At 35.4% G+C, this 18,848-nt stretch overlaps 1 protein-coding gene across 1 annotated transcript in view; it reads right to left on the minus strand.

Annotated features, from left to right (window-relative positions):
- Positions 1 to 18,848, minus strand: part of LOC140399406 (rho guanine nucleotide exchange factor 3-like) — a 930,630-nt gene that overhangs the window by 850,504 nt on the left and 61,278 nt on the right. The window contains exon 3 of the mRNA XM_072488985.1: positions 156 to 221. Within this exon, the coding sequence (XP_072345086.1) occupies positions 156 to 221 (66 nt within the window). The remainder of the gene's footprint in view (positions 1 to 155; positions 222 to 18,848) is intronic.

Here is an 18,848-nt window from a genome sequence, read left to right on the forward strand (position 1 = left end):
GACCCAAACTCCTTCCCGTTCACTCCCGCTGTACACAATCCCAATGGACACTAACCCCTTCCCGTTCACTCCCACTGTACACAATCGCAATGGACCCAAACTCCTTCCCATTCACTCCCACAGAGCGCATTCGAGGAAGCGAAGAAAAATCATACCTTCTCGTCTTCGAGATTTAGCTCGTCGCAAATTTCTTCAATTACAGGATCCTGCTTACGTTTCTTCTGTGAATAGAAATCTCCATTGTGGATTGCTGTGCAACTGTCATTAAACAGTCTCTAATGTAATACCCACTGTCGTTAAACACTCTCTAATGTAATACTCACTGTCATGAAACACTCTCTAATGTATTACCCACTGTCATTAAACACACTCTAATGTAATACCCACTGTCATTACACACTCTCTAATGTAATACCCACTGTCATTAAACACTCTCTAATGTAATACCCACTGTCATTAAACACTCTCTAATGTAATACCCACTGTCATTAAACACTCTCTAATGTTATACCCACTGTCATTAAACACAACCTAATGTAATTCCCACTGTCATTAAACACTCTCTAATGTAATACCCACTGACATGTTACAAAAGGTGAAGTCACACGGGATCAGGGGTGAACTGGCAAGGTGGATACAGAACTGGCTAGGCCATAGAAGGCAGAGGGTAGCAATGGAGGGATGCTTTTCTAATTGGAGGTCTGTGACCAGTGGTGTTCCACAGGGATCAGTGCTGGGACCTTTGCTCTTTGTAGTATATATAAATGATTTGGAGGAAAATGTGACTGGTCTGATTAGTAAGTTTGCAGACGACACAAAGGTTGGTGGAATTGTGGATAGCGATGAGGACTGTCTGAGGATACAGCAGGATTTAGATTGTCTGGAGACTTGGGCGGAGAAATGGCAGATGGAGTTTAATCCGGACAAATGTGAGGTAATGCATTTTGGAAGGTCTAATGCAGGTAGGGAATATACAGTGAATGGTAGAACCCTCAAGAGTATTGAAAATCAAAGAGATCTAGGAGTACAGGTCCACAGGTCATTGAAAGGGGCAACACAGGTGGAGAAGGTAGTCAAGAAGGCATACGGCATGCTAGCCTTCATTGGCCGGGGCATTGAGTGTAAGAATTGGCAAGTCATGTTGCAGCTGTACAGAACCTTAGTTAGGCCACACTTGGAGTATAGTGTTCAATTCTGGTCGCCACACTACCAGAAGGATGTGGAGGCTTTAGAGAGGGTGCAGAAGAGATTTACCAGAATGTTGCCTGGTATGGAGGGCATAAGCTATGAGGAGCGGTTGAATAAACTCGGTTTGTTCTCACTGGAACGAAGGAGGTTGAGGGGCGACCTGATAGAGGTATACAAAATTATGAGGGGCATAGACAGAGTGGATAGTCAGAGGATTTTCCCCATGGTAGAGGGGTCAATTACTAGGGGGCATAGGTTTAAGGTGAGAGGGGCAAGGTTTAGAGTAGATGTACGAGGCAAGTTTTTTACGCAGAGGGTAGTGGGTACCTGGAACTCGCTACCGGAGGAGGTAGTGGAAGCAGGGACGATAGGGACATTTAAGGGGCATCTTGACAAATATATGAATAGGATGGGAATAGAAGGATATGGACCCAGAAAGTGTAGAAGATTGTAGTTTAGTCGGGCAGTATGGTCGGCACGGGCTTGGAGGGCCGAAGGGCCTGTTCCTGTGCTGTACATTTCTTTGTTTTGTTCTTTCACATTAAACACTCTCTAATGCAATACCCACTGTCATTAAACACAACCTAATGTAATACCCACTGTCATTAAACACAACCTAATATAATACCCACTGTCATTAAACACAACCTAATGTAATACCCACTGTCATTAAACATTCTCTAATGTAATACCCACTGTCATTAAACACAACCTAATGTAATACCCACTGCCATTAAACACTCTCTAATGTAATACCCACTGTCATTAAACACAACATAATGTAATACCCACTGTCATTAAACATTCTCTAATGTAATGCCCACTGTCATTAAACACAACCTAATGTAATACACACTGTCATTAAACACTCTCTAATGTAATACATACTGTCATTAAACAATCTCTAATGTAATACATACTGTCATTAAACACTCTCTAATGTAATACCCACTGTCATTAAACATTCTCTAATGTAATACCCACTGTCATTAAATACAACCTAATGTAATACACACTGTCATTAAACACTCTCTAATGTAATACATACTGTCATTAAACACTGTCTAATGTAATACCCACTGTCATTAAACACTCTCTAATGTAATACCCACTGTCATTAAACACTCTCTAATGTAATACCCACTGTCATTAAATACTCTCTAATGTAATACATACTGTCATTAAACACTCTCTAATGTAATACCCACTGTCATTAAACACTCTCTAATGTAATACCTACTGTCAGTAAACACACTCTCTAATGTAATACCTACTTTCATTAAACACTCTCTAATGTAATACCTACTGTCATTAAACACACTCTACAAAGAACAAACAAAGAACAAAGAATAGTACAGCACAGGAACAGGCCCTTCGGCCCTCCAAGCCCGTGCCGACCATACTGCCCGACTAAACTACAATCTTCTACACTTCCTGGGTCCATATCCTTCTATTCCCATCCTATTCATATATTTGTCAAGATGCCCCTTAAATGTCCCTATCGTCCCTGCTTCCACTACCTCCTCCGGTAGTGAGTTCCAGGCACCCACTACCCTCTGCGTAAAAAACATGCCTCGTACATCTACTCTAAACCTTGCCCCTCTCACCTTAAACCTATGCCCCCTAGTAATTGACACCTCTACCCTGGGGAAAAGCCTCTGACTATCCAAGAAGGAGGCCATTCGGCTATCGAGTCTGCACCGACCCACTTAAGCCCTCACTTCCACTCTATCCCTGTAACCCAATAACCCCTCCTAACCTTTTTGGCCACTGAAGACAATTTATCATGACCAATCCACCTAACCTGCATGTCTTTGGACTGTGGGAGGAAACCGGAGCACCCGGAGGAAACCAATGCAGACACGGGGAGAACGTGCAGACTCCACACAGACAGTGACCCAGCTGGGAATCGAACCAGGGACCCTGGGGCTGTGAAGCCACAGTGCTATCCACTTGTGCTACCGTGCCGCCCACAAAAGTGCAACCATATGATGGGGGACATAATTCTGGGCCCAAAATAACCCCTGTAAGTGCTGAAAATTGGGGTCCTAGGCAATTGAATTTAATAATAATCACTTATTGTGATGAGTAGGTTTTCAATGAAGTTACTGTGAAAAGCCCCTAGTCGCCACATTCCGGTGCCTGTTCGGGGAGGCTGGTACGGGAAGTGAACCCACGCTGCTGGCATTGTTCTGTATTTCCCACTGTGCTAAACCAGCCCCTAAAAAACCCATGCAAACACGGGGCGAATGTGCAAACTCCACACGGACAGTGACCCAGAGCCGGGATCGAACCTGGGACCTCGGCGCTGTGAGACTGCAGTGCTACCACTGTGCCACCGTGCTTCTCTAATGTAATACCCACTGTCATTAAACACTCTCTAATGTAACACCCACTGTCATTAAACACTCTCTAATGTAATACCTACTGTCATTAAACACTCTCTAATGTAACACCCACTGTCATTAAACACTCTCTAATGTAATACCTACTGTCATTAAACACTCTCTAATGTAATACCTACTGTCATTAAACACTCTCTAATGTAATACATAAGGTCATTAAACACTCTCTAATGTAATACCCACTGTCATTAAAAACTCTCTAATGTAATACCCACTGTCATTAAACACTCTCTAATGTAATACCCACTGTCATTAAACACTCTCTAATGTAACACCCACTGTCATTAAACACAACCTAATGTAATACACTGTCATTAAACACTCTCTAATGTAATACCTACATTCATTAAACACTCTCTAATGTAATACCCACTGTCATTAAACACTCTCTAATGTAACACCCACTGTCATTAAACACTCTCTAATGTAATACCTACTGTCATTAAACACTCTCTAATGTAATACCTACTGTCATTAAACACTCTCTAATGGAATACATACGGTCATTAAACACTCTCTAATGTAATACCCACTGTCATTAAACACTCTCTAATGTAACACCCACTGTCATTAAACACTCTCTAATGTAATACCTACTGTCATTAAACACTCTCTAATGTAATACCTACTGTCATTAAACACTCTCTAATGTAATACATAAGGTCATTAAACACTCTCTAATGTAATACCCACCGTCATTAAAAACTCTCTAATGTAATACCCACTGTCATTAAACACTCTCTAATGTAATACCCACTGTCATTAAACACTCTCTAATGTAACACCCACTGTCATTAAACACTCTCTAATGTAATACCTACTGTCATTAAACACTCTCTAATGTAAGACCCACTGTCATTAAACACAACATAATGTAATACCCACTGTCATTAAACACAACCTATTGTAATACCCACTGTCATTAAACACAACATAATGTAATACCCACTGTCATTAAACATTCTCTAATGTAATACCCACTGTCATTAAATACAACCTAATGTAATACCCACTGTCATTAAACATTCTCTAATATAATACATACTGTCATTAAACACTCTCTAATGTAAGACCCACTGTCATTAAACACTCTCTAATGTAATACCCACTGTCATTAAACACTCTCTAATGTAACACCCACTGTCATTAAACACTCTCTAATGTAACACCCACTGTCATTAAACACTCTCTAATGTAATACCTACTGTCATTAAACACTCTCTAATGTAACACCCACTGTCAATAAACACTCTCTAATGTAATACCTACTGTCATTAAACACTCTCTAATGTAATACCAACTGTCATTAAACACAACCTAATGTAATACCCACTGTCATTAAACACAACCTAATGTAATACCCACTGTCATTAAACACAACGAAATGTAATACCCACTGTCATTAAACACTCTCTAATGTAATACCCACTGTCATTAAACACAACATAATGTAATACCCACTGTCATTAAACACTCTCTAATGTAATACCCACTGTCATTAAACACAACATAATGTAATACCCACTGTCATTAAACATTCTCTAATGTAATACCCACTGTCATTAAATACAACCTAATGTAGTACACACTGTCATTAAACACTCTCTAATGTAATACATACTGTCATTAAACACTCTCAAATTTAATACCCACTGTCATCAAACATTCTCTAATGTAACACCCACTGTCAATAAACACTCTCTAATGTAACACCCACTGTCATTAAACACTCTAATGTAATACCTACTGTCATTAAACACTCTCTAATGTAATACATGCTGTCATTAAACACTCTCTAATGTAATACATGCTGTCATTAAACACTCTCTAATGTAATACCCACTGTCATTAAACAAACTCTAATGTAATACCCACTGTCATTAAACACTCTCTAATGTAACACCCACTGTCATTAAACACTCTCTAATGTAATACCTACTGTCGGAAAACACACTCTCTAATGTAAAACCTACTTTCATTAAACACTCTCTAATGTAATACCTACTGTCATTGAACAAACTCTAATGTTATACCCACTGTCATTAAACACTCTCTAATGTAATACCCACTGTCACCAAACATTCTCTAATGTAATACCCACTGTCGTTAAACACTCCCTAATGTAATACCCACTGTCATTAAACATTCTCTAATGTAATACCCACTGTCATTAAATACAACCTAATGTAATACACACTGTCATTAAACACTCTCTAATGTAAAACATACTGTGATTAAACACTCTCTAATGTAATACCCACTGTCATTAAACACTCTCTAATGTAATACCCACTGTCATTAAACCCAACCTAATGTAATACCCACTGTCATTAAACACAACCTAATGTAATACCAACTGTCATTAAACACTCTCTAATGTAATACCCACTGTCATTAAACACAACCTAATGTAATACCCACTGTAATTAAACACAACATAACGTAATATCCACTGTCGTTAAACATTCTCTAATGTAATACCCACTGTCATTAAATACAACCTAATGTAATACCCACTGTCATTAAACACTCTCTAATGTAATACATACTGTCATTAAACACTCTCTAATGTAATACCCACTGTCATTAAACACTCTCTAATATAACACCCACTGTCATTAAACACTCTCTAATGTAATACCTACTGTCATTAAACACTCTCTAATGTAATACATACTGTCATTAAACACTCTCTAATGTAATACCCACTGTCATTAACCACTCTCTAATGTAATACCCACTGTCATTAAACACTCTCTAATGTAATACATACTGTCATTAAAAACTCTCTAATGTAATACCCACTGTCATTAAACATTCTCTAATGTAAAACCCACTGTCATTAAACACACTCTAATGTAACACCCACTGTCATTAAACACTCTCTAATGTAATACCCACTGTCATCAAACATTCTCTAATGTAATACCCACTGTCATTAAACACTCTCTAATGTAATACCCACTGTCATTAAACACTCTCTAGTGTAACACCCACTGTCATTAAACACTCTCTAATGTAATACCTACTGTCAGTAAACACACTCTCTAATGTAATACCCACTGTCATTAAACACTCTCTAATGTAATACCCACTGTCATTAAACAAACTCTAATGTAATACCCACTGTCATTAAACACTCTCTAATGTAATACCTACTGTCATTAAACACACTCTAATGTTATACCCACTCTCATTAAACACTCTCTAATGTAATACCCACTGTCACCAAACATTCTCTAATGTAATACCCACTGTCGTTAAACACAACCTAATGTAATACCCACTGTCATTAAACATTCTCTAATGTAATACCCACTGTCATTAAATACACCCTAATGTAATACACACTGTCATTAAACACTCTCTAATGTAAAACATACTGTGATTAAACACTCTCTAATGTAATACCCACTGTCATTAAATACTCTCTAATGTAATACCCACTGTCATTAAACCCAACCTAATGTAATACCCACTGTCATTAAACACAACCTACTGTAATACCCACTGTCATTAAACACTCTCTAATGTAATACCCACTGTCATTAAACACAACCTAATGTAATACCCACTGTAATTAAACACAACATAATGTAATACCCACTGTCGTTAAACATTCTCTAATGTAATACCCACTGTCATTAAATACAACCTAATGTAATACCCACTGTCATAAAACACTCTCTAATGTAATACATACTGTCATTAAACACTCTCTAATGTAATACCCACTGTCATTAAACACTCTCTAATGTAACACCCACTGTCATTAAACACTCTCTAATGTAATACCTACTGTCATAAAACACTCTCTAATGTAATACATACTGTCATTAAACACTCTCTAATGTAATACCTACTGTCAGTAAACACACTCTCTAATGTAATACCTACTTTCATTAAACACTCTATAATGTAATACCTACTGCCATTAAACACACTCTAATGTTATACCCACTGTCATTAAACACTCTCGAATGTAATAACCACTGTCATCAAACACTCCCTAATGTAATGCCCACTCTCATTACAAACTCTCTAATGTAACACCCACTGTCATTATACACTCTCAAATGTAATACCCACTGTCATTAAACACTCTCTAATGTAATACCCACTGTCATTAAACACAACCTAATGTAAGACCCACTGTCATTAAACACAACCTAATGTAATACCCACTGTCAATAAACACAATCTAATGTAATACCCACTGTCATTAAACACTCTCTAATGTAATACCCACTGTCATTAAACACAACCTAATGAAATACCCACTGTCATTAAACACTCTCTAATGTAATACCCACTGCCATTAAACACAACATAATGTAATACCCACTGTCATTAAACATTCTCTAATGTAATACCCACTGTCGTTAAATACAACCTAATGTAATACCCACTGTCATTAAACACTCTCTAATATAATACCCACTGTCATTAAACATTCTCTAATGTAATACCCACTGTCATTAAATACAACCTAATGTAATACCCACTGTCATTAAACACTCTCTAATATAATACCCACTGTCATTAAACACTCTCTAATGTAACACCCACTTTCATTAAACACTCTCTAATGTAACACCCACTGTCATTAAACACTCTCCAATGTAATACCTACTGTCATTAAACACTCTCGAATGTAACACCCACTGTCATTAAACACTCTCTCATGTAATACCTACTGTCATTAAACACTCTCTAATGTAATACCCACTGTCATTAAGCACAACCTAATGTAATACCCACTGTCATTAAATACAACCTAATGTAATACCCACTGTCATTAAACACAACCTAATGTAATACCCACTGTCATTAAACACTCTCTAATGTAATACCCACTGTCATTAAACACAACATAATGTAATACCCACTGTCATTAAACATTCTCTAATGTAATACCCACTGTCATTAAATACATCCTAATGTAATACACACTGTCATTAAATACTCTCTAATGTAATACATACTGTCATTAAACACTCTCTAATGTAATACCCACTGTCATGAAACACTCTCTAATGTAATACCCACTGTCATTAAACATTCTCTAATGTAATACCCACTGTCATTAAATACAACCTAATGTAGTACACACTGTCATTAAACACTCTCTAATGTAATACATACTGTCATTAAACACTCTCTAATGTAATACCCACTGTCATTAAACACTCTCTAATGTAATACCCACTGTCATTAAACACTCTCTAATGTAATACCCACTGTCATTAAACACTCTCTAATGTAATACCCACTGTCATTAAACACTCTCTAATGTAACACCCACTGTCATTAAACACTCTCTAATGTAATACCTACTGTCAGTAAACACACTCTCTCATGTAATACCTACTTTCATTAAACACTCTCTAATGTAATACCCACTGTCATCAAACATTCTCGTATGTAATACCCACTGTCATTAAACACTCTCTAATGTAATACCCACTGTCATTAAACACAACCTAATGTAATACCTACTGTCATTAAACACAACCTAATGTAATACGCACTGTCATTAAACACTCTCTAATGTAATACCCACTGTCATTAAACACAACCTAATGTCATACCCACTGTAATTAAACACAACATAATGTAATACCCACTGTCATTAAACATTCTCTAATGTAATACCCACTGTCATTAAATACAACCTCATGTAATACACACTGTCATTAAACACTCTCTAATGTAAAACCCACTGTCATTAAACACTCTCTAATGTAATACCCACTGTCATTAAACACTCTCTAAAGTAACACCCACTGTCATTAAACACTCTCTAATGTAATACCTACTGTCAGTAAACACACTCTCTAAAGTAATATATACTTTCATTAAACACAACCTAATGTAATACCCACTGTCATTAATCACAACCTAATGTAATACACACTGTCATTAAACACTCTCTAATGTAATACATACTGTCATTAAACACTCTCTAATGTAATACCCACTGTCATGAAACACTCTCTAATGTAATACCCACTGTCATTAAACATTCTCTAATGTAATACCCACTGTCATTAAATACAACCTAATGTAATACACACTGTCATTAAACACTCTCTAATGTAAAACCCACTGTCATTAAACACTCTCTAATGTAATACCCACTGTCATTAAACACTCTCTAAAGTAACACCCACTGTCATTAAACACTCTCTAATGTAATACCTACTGTCAGTAAACACACTCTCTAAAGTAATATATACTTTCATTAAACACAACCTAATGTAATACCCACTGTCATTAATCACAACCTAATGTAATACACACTGTCATTAAACACTCTCTAATGTAATACATACTGTCATTAAACACTCTCTAATGTAATACCCACTGTCATGAAACACTCTCTAATGTAATACCCACTGTCATGAAACACTCTCTAATGTAATACCCACTGTCATTAAACACTCTCTAATGTAATACATACTGTCATTAAACACTCTCTAATGTAATACCCACTGTCATTAAACACAACCTAATGTAATACACACTGTCATTAAACACTCTCTAATGTAAAACATACTGTGATTAAACACTCTCTAATGTAATACCCACTGTCATTAAACACTCTCTAATGTAATACCCACTGTCATTAAACCCAACCTAATGTAATACCCACTGTCATTAAACACAACCTAATGTAATACCAACTGTCATTAAACACTCTCTAATGTAATACCCACTGTCATTAAACACAACCTAATGTAATACCCACTGTAATTAAACACAACATAACGTAATATCCACTGTCGTTAAACATTCTCTAATGTAATACCCACTGTCATTAAATACAACCTAATGTAATACCCACTGTCATTAAACACTCTCTAATGTAATACATACTGTCATTAAACACTCTCTAATGTAATACCCACTGTCATTAAACACTCTCTAATATAACACCCACTGTCATTAAACACTCTCTAATGTAATACCTACTGTCATTAAACACTCTCTAATGTAATACATACTGTCATTAAACACTCTCTAATGTAATACCCACTGTCATTAACCACTCTCTAATGTAATACCCACTGTCATTAAACACTCTCTAATGTAATACATACTGTCATTAAAAACTCTCTAATGTAATACCCACTGTCATTAAACATTCTCTAATGTAAAACCCACTGTCATTAAACACACTCTAATGTAACACCCACTGTCATTAAACACTCTCTAATGTAATACCCACTGTCATCAAACATTCTCTAATGTAATACCCACTGTCATTAAACACTCTCTAATGTAATACCCACTGTCATTAAACACTCTCTAGTGTAACACCCACTGTCATTAAACACTCTCTAATGTAATACCTACTGTCAGTAAACACACTCTCTAATGTAATACCCACTGTCATTAAACACTCTCTAATGTAATACCCACTGTCATTAAACAAACTCTAATGTAATACCCACTGTCATTAAACACTCTCTAATGTAATACCTACTGTCATTAAACACACTCTAATGTTATACCCACTCTCATTAAACACTCTCTAATGTAATACCCACTGTCACCAAACATTCTCTAATGTAATACCCACTGTCGTTAAACACAACCTAATGTAATACCCACTGTCATTAAACATTCTCTAATGTAATACCCACTGTCATTAAATACACCCTAATGTAATACACACTGTCATTAAACACTCTCTAATGTAAAACATACTGTGATTAAACACTCTCTAATGTAATACCCACTGTCATTAAATACTCTCTAATGTAATACCCACTGTCATTAAACCCAACCTAATGTAATACCCACTGTCATTAAACACAACCTACTGTAATACCCACTGTCATTAAACACTCTCTAATGTAATACCCACTGTCATTAAACACAACCTAATGTAATACCCACTGTAATTAAACACAACATAATGTAATACCCACTGTCGTTAAACATTCTCTAATGTAATACCCACTGTCATTAAATACAACCTAATGTAATACCCACTGTCATAAAACACTCTCTAATGTAATACATACTGTCATTAAACACTCTCTAATGTAATACCCACTGTCATTAAACACTCTCTAATGTAACACCCACTGTCATTAAACACTCTCTAATGTAATACCTACTGTCATAAAACACTCTCTAATGTAATACATACTGTCATTAAACACTCTCTAATGTAATACCTACTGTCAGTAAACACACTCTCTAATGTAATACCTACTTTCATTAAACACTCTATAATGTAATACCTACTGCCATTAAACACACTCTAATGTTATACCCACTGTCATTAAACACTCTCGAATGTAATAACCACTGTCATCAAACACTCCCTAATGTAATGCCCACTGTCATTACAAACTCTCTAATGTAACACCCACTGTCATTATACACTCTCAAATGTAATACCCACTGTCATTAAACACTCTCTAATGTAATACCCACTGTCATTAAACACAACCTAATGTAAGACCCACTGTCATTAAACACAACCTAATGTAATACCCACTGTCAATAAACACAATCTAATGTAATACCCACTGTCATTAAACACTCTCTAATGTAATACCCACTGTCATTAAACACAACCTAATGAAATACCCACTGTCATTAAACACTCTCTAATGTAATACCCACTGCCATTAAACACAACATAATGTAATACCCACTGTCATTAAACATTCTCTAATGTAATACCCACTGTCGTTAAATACAACCTAATGTAATACCCACTGTCATTAAACACTCTCTAATATAATACCCACTGTCATTAAACATTCTCTAATGTAATACCCACTGTCATTAAATACAACCTAATGTAATACCCACTGTCATTAAACACTCTCTAATATAATACCCACTGTCATTAAACACTCTCTAATGTAACACCCACTTTCATTAAACACTCTCTAATGTAACACCCACTGTCATTAAACACTCTCCAATGTAATACCTACTGTCATTAAACACTCTCGAATGTAACACCCACTGTCATTAAACACTCTCTCATGTAATACCTACTGTCATTAAACACTCTCTAATGTAATACCCACTGTCATTAAGCACAACCTAATGTAATACCCACTGTCATTAAATACAACCTAATGTAATACCCACTGTCATTAAACACAACCTAATGTAATACCCACTGTCATTAAACACTCTCTAATGTAATACCCACTGTCATTAAACACAACATAATGTAATACCCACTGTCATTAAACATTCTCTAATGTAATACCCACTGTCATTAAATACATCCTAATGTAATACACACTGTCATTAAATACTCTCTAATGTAATACATACTGTCATTAAACACTCTCTAATGTAATACCCACTGTCATGAAACACTCTCTAATGTAATACCCACTGTCATTAAACATTCTCTAATGTAATACCCACTGTCATTAAATACAACCTAATGTAGTACACACTGTCATTAAACACTCTCTAATGTAATACATACTGTCATTAAACACTCTCTAATGTAATACCCACTGTCATTAAACACTCTCTAATGTAATACCCACTGTCATTAAACACTCTCTAATGTAATACCCACTGTCATTAAACACTCTCTAATGTAATACCCACTGTCATTAAACACTCTCTAATGTAACACCCACTGTCATTAAACACTCTCTAATGTAATACCTACTGTCAGTAAACACACTCTCTCATGTAATACCTACTTTCATTAAACACTCTCTAATGTAATACCCACTGTCATCAAACATTCTCGTATGTAATACCCACTGTCATTAAACACTCTCTAATGTAATACCCACTGTCATTAAACACAACCTAATGTAATACCTACTGTCATTAAACACAACCTAATGTAATACGCACTGTCATTAAACACTCTCTAATGTAATACCCACTGTCATTAAACACAACCTAATGTCATACCCACTGTAATTAAACACAACATAATGTAATACCCACTGTCATTAAACATTCTCTAATGTAATACCCACTGTCATTAAATACAACCTCATGTAATACACACTGTCATTAAACACTCTCTAATGTAAAACCCACTGTCATTAAACACTCTCTAATGTAATACCCACTGTCATTAAACACTCTCTAAAGTAACACCCACTGTCATTAAACACTCTCTAATGTAATACCTACTGTCAGTAAACACACTCTCTAAAGTAATATATACTTTCATTAAACACAACCTAATGTAATACCCACTGTCATTAATCACAACCTAATGTAATACACACTGTCATTAAACACTCTCTAATGTAATACATACTGTCATTAAACACTCTCTAATGTAATACCCACTGTCATGAAACACTCTCTAATGTAATACCCACTGTCATTAAACATTCTCTAATGTAATACCCACTGTCATTAAATACAACCTAATGTAATACACACTGTCATTAAACACTCTCTAATGTAAAACCCACTGTCATTAAACACTCTCTAATGTAATACCCACTGTCATTAAACACTCTCTAAAGTAACACCCACTGTCATTAAACACTCTCTAATGTAATACCTACTGTCAGTAAACACACTCTCTAAAGTAATATATACTTTCATTAAACACAACCTAATGTAATACCCACTGTCATTAATCACAACCTAATGTAATACACACTGTCATTAAACACTCTCTAATGTAATACATACTGTCATTAAACACTCTCTAATGTAATACCCACTGTCATGAAACACTCTCTAATGTAATACCCACTGTCATGAAACACTCTCTAATGTAATACCCACTGTCATTAAACACTCTCTAATGTAATACATACTGTCATTAAACACTCTCTAATGTAATACCCACTGTCATTAAACACTCTCTAATGTAATACCCACTGTCATTAAACACTCTCTAATGTAATACCCACTGTCATTAAACATTCTCTAATGTAATACCCACTGTCATTAAATACAACCTAATGTAGTACAAACTGTCATTAAACACTCTCTAATGTAATACATACTGTCATTAAACACTCTCTAATGTAATACCCACTGTCATTAAACACTCTCTAATGTAATACCCACTGTCATTAAACACTCTCTAATGTAATACATACTGTCATTAAACACTCTCTAATGTAATACCCACTGTCATTAAACACTCTCTAATGTAATACCCACTGTCATTAAACACTCTCTAATGTAACACCCACTGTCATTAAACACTCTCTAATGAAATACCTACTGTCAGTAAACACACTCTCTCATGTAATACCTACTTTCATTAAACACTCTCTAATGTAATACCCACTGTCATCAAACATTCTCGTATGTAATGCCCACTGTCATTAAACACTCTCTAATGTAATACCCACTGTCATTAAACACAACCTAATGTAATACCTACTGTCATTAAACACAACCTAATGTAATACGCACTGTCATTAAACACTCTCTAATGTAATACCCACTGTCATTAAACACAACCTAATGTCATACCCACTGTAATTAAACACAACATAATGTAATACCCACTGTCATTAAACATTCTCTAATGTAATACCCACTGTCATTAAATACAACCTAATGTAATACACACTGTCATTAAACACTCTCTAATGTAATACCCACTGTCATTAAACACTCTCTAATGTAATACCCACTGTCATTAAACACTCTCTAAAGTAACACCCACTGTCATTAAACACTCTCTAATGGAAGACCTACTGTCAGTAAACACACTCTCTAAAGTAATATATACTTTCATTAAACACAACCTAATGTAATACCCACTGTCAATAATCACAACCTAATGTAATTCAAACTGTCATTAAACACTCTCTAATGTAATACCCACTGTCATTAAACAAAACCTAATGTAATACCCACTGTCATTATACACAATCTAATGTAATACCCACTGTCATTAAAAACTCTCTCATGTAATACCCACTGTCATTAAACACAACCTAATGTAATACCCACTGTCATTATACACAATCTAATGTAATATCCACTGTCATTAAACACTCTCTAATGTAATACCCACTGTCATTAAACACTCTCTAATGTAATACCCAGTATCATTAAAGACTCTCTAATGTAATACCCACTGTCATTAAACACACGCTAATGTAATACCCACTCACATTAAACACAACCTAATGTAATACCCACTGTTATTAAACACTCTCTCATGTAATACCCACTGTCATTTCACACACTCTAATGTAATATCCACTGTCATTAAACACTCTCTAATGTAATACCCACTGTCATTAAACACAACCTAATGTAATACCCACTGTCATTATACACAATCTAATTTAATACCCACTGTCATTAAACACTCTCTAATGTAATACCCACTGTCATTAAACACAATCTAATGTAATACCCACTGTCATTAAACACTCTCTAATGTAATACCCACTGTCATTAAACACAATCTAATGTAATACCCACTGTCAATATATACCATCTAATGTAATCCCCACTGTCATTAAACACTCTCGAATGTAATACCCACTGTCATTAAACACTCTCTAATGTAATATCCACTGTCATTAAAAACTCTCTAATGTAATACCCTCTGTCATTAAATACAACCTAATGTAATACCCACTGTCATTAAACACAACCTAATGTAATACCCACTGTCATCATACATTCTCTGATGTAACACCCACTGTCATTACACAATATCTAATGTAATACCCAAGGTCATTAAACACAATCTAATGTAATACCCACTGTCATTAAACATTCTCTAATGTAATACCCACTGTCATTAAACACAACCTAATGTAATACCCACTGTCATTATACACAATCTAATGTAATACCCACTGTCAATAAACACTCTCTAATGTAATACCCACTGTCATTAGACACAACCTAATGTAATACCCACTGTCATTATACACAATCTAATGTAATACCCACTGTCATTAAACACTCTCTAATGTAATACCCACTGTCATTAAACAAAACCTAATGTAATACCCACTGTCATTATACACAATCTAATGTAATATCCACTGTCATTAAACACTCTCTAATGTAATACCCACTGTCATTAAACACAATCTAATGTAATACCTACTGTCATTAAACACTCTCTAATGTTATACCCACTGTCATTATACACAACCTAATTTAATACCCACTGTCATTATACACAATCTAATGTAATACCCACTGTCATTAAACACTCTCTAATGTAATACCCACTGTCATTATACACAATCTAATTTAATGCCCACTGTCATTATACACTCTCTAATGTAATACCCACTGTCATTAAACACTCTCTAATGTAATACCCACTGTCATTATACACAATCTAATTTAATACCCACTGTCATTATACACAATCTAATGTAATACCCACTGTCATTAAACACTCTCTAATGTAATACCCACTGTCATTAAACACTCTCTAATGTAATATCCACTGTCATTAAACACTCTCTAATGTAATACCCACTGTCATTAAATACAACCTAAAGTAATACCCACTGTCATTAAACACAACCTAATGTAATACCCACTGTCATTAAACGTTCTCTAATGTAATACACCCTGTCATTATACACTCCCTAATGTAATACCCACTGCCATTAAACACTCTCTAATGTAATACCCACTGTCATTAAATACAACCTAATGTAATACCCACTGTCATTAAACACAACCTAATGTAATACCTACTGTCATTAAACACTCCCTAAAGTAATACCACCTGTCATTATACACAATCTAATATAATACCCACTGTCATTCAACATTCTCTAATGTAATACCGACTGTCATTACACTCTCTCTAATGTAATACCCATTGTCATTACACACTCTCTAATGTAATACCCACTGTCATGACACACTCTCTAATGTAACACCCACTGTCATTAAACACTCCCTAATGTAATGCCCACTGTCATTAAAAACTCTCTAATGTAACACCCACTGTCATTATACACTCTCTAATGTAATACCCACTGTCATTAAACACTCTCTAATGTAATATCCACTGTCATTAAACACAACCTAATGTAATACCCACTGTCATTCAACATTCTCTAATGTAATACCGACTGTCATTACACACTCTCTAATGTAATACCCATTGTCATTACACACTCTCTAATGTAATACCCACTGTCATGACACACTCTCTAATGTAACACCCACTGTCATTAAACACTCCCTAATGTAATGCCCACTGTCATTAAAAACTCTCTAATGTAACACCCACTGTCATTATACACTCTCTAATGTAATACCCACTGTCATTAAACACTCTCTAATGTAATATCCACTGTCATTAAACACAACCTAATGTAACACCCACTGTCATTATGCAATCTCTAATGTAATACCCACTGTCATTAAACACTATCTAATGTAATATCCACTGTCATTAAACACAACCTAATGTAATACCCACTGTCATTCAACATTTTCTAATGTAATACCGACTGTCATTACACACTCTCTAATGTAATACCCATTGTCATTACACACTCTCTAATGTAATACCCACTGTCATGACACACTCTAATGTAATACCAACTGTCATTAAAAACTCGCTCATGTAATACCCACTGTCATTAACACTCCCTAATGTAATTCCCACTGTCATTAAACTCTCTCTAATGTAATACCCACTGTCATTAAACACAACCTAATGTAATACCTACTGTCATTAAACACAGCCTAATGTAATACCCACTGTCAATAAACAGAATCGAATGTAATACCCACTGTCATTAAACACTCTCTAATGTAACACCCACTGTCATTAAACACTCTCTAATGTAATACCTACTGTCATAAAACACTCTCTAATGTAATACATACTGTCATTAAACACTCTCTAATGTAATACCTACTGTCAGTAAACACACTCTCTAATGTAATACCTACTTTCATTAAACACTCTATAATGTAATACCTACTGCCATTAAACACACTCTAATGTTATACCCACTGTCATTAAACACTCTCGAATGTAATAACCACTGTCATCAAACACTCCCTAATGTAATGCCCACTGTCATTACAAACTCTCTAATGTAACACCCACTGTCATTATACACTCTCAAATGTAATACCCACTGTCATTAAACACTCTCTAATGTAATACCCACTGTCATTAAACACAACCTAAGGTAAGACCCACTGTCATTAAACACAACCTAATGTAATACCCACTGTCAATAAACACAATCTAATGTAATACCCACTGTCATTAAACACTCTCTAATGTAATACCCACTGTCATTAAAC

Source organism: Scyliorhinus torazame, chromosome 22 (assembly GCF_047496885.1).
Source record: "Scyliorhinus torazame isolate Kashiwa2021f chromosome 22, sScyTor2.1, whole genome shotgun sequence".
Classification (NCBI taxonomy): Eukaryota; Metazoa; Chordata; class Chondrichthyes; order Carcharhiniformes; family Scyliorhinidae; genus Scyliorhinus; species Scyliorhinus torazame.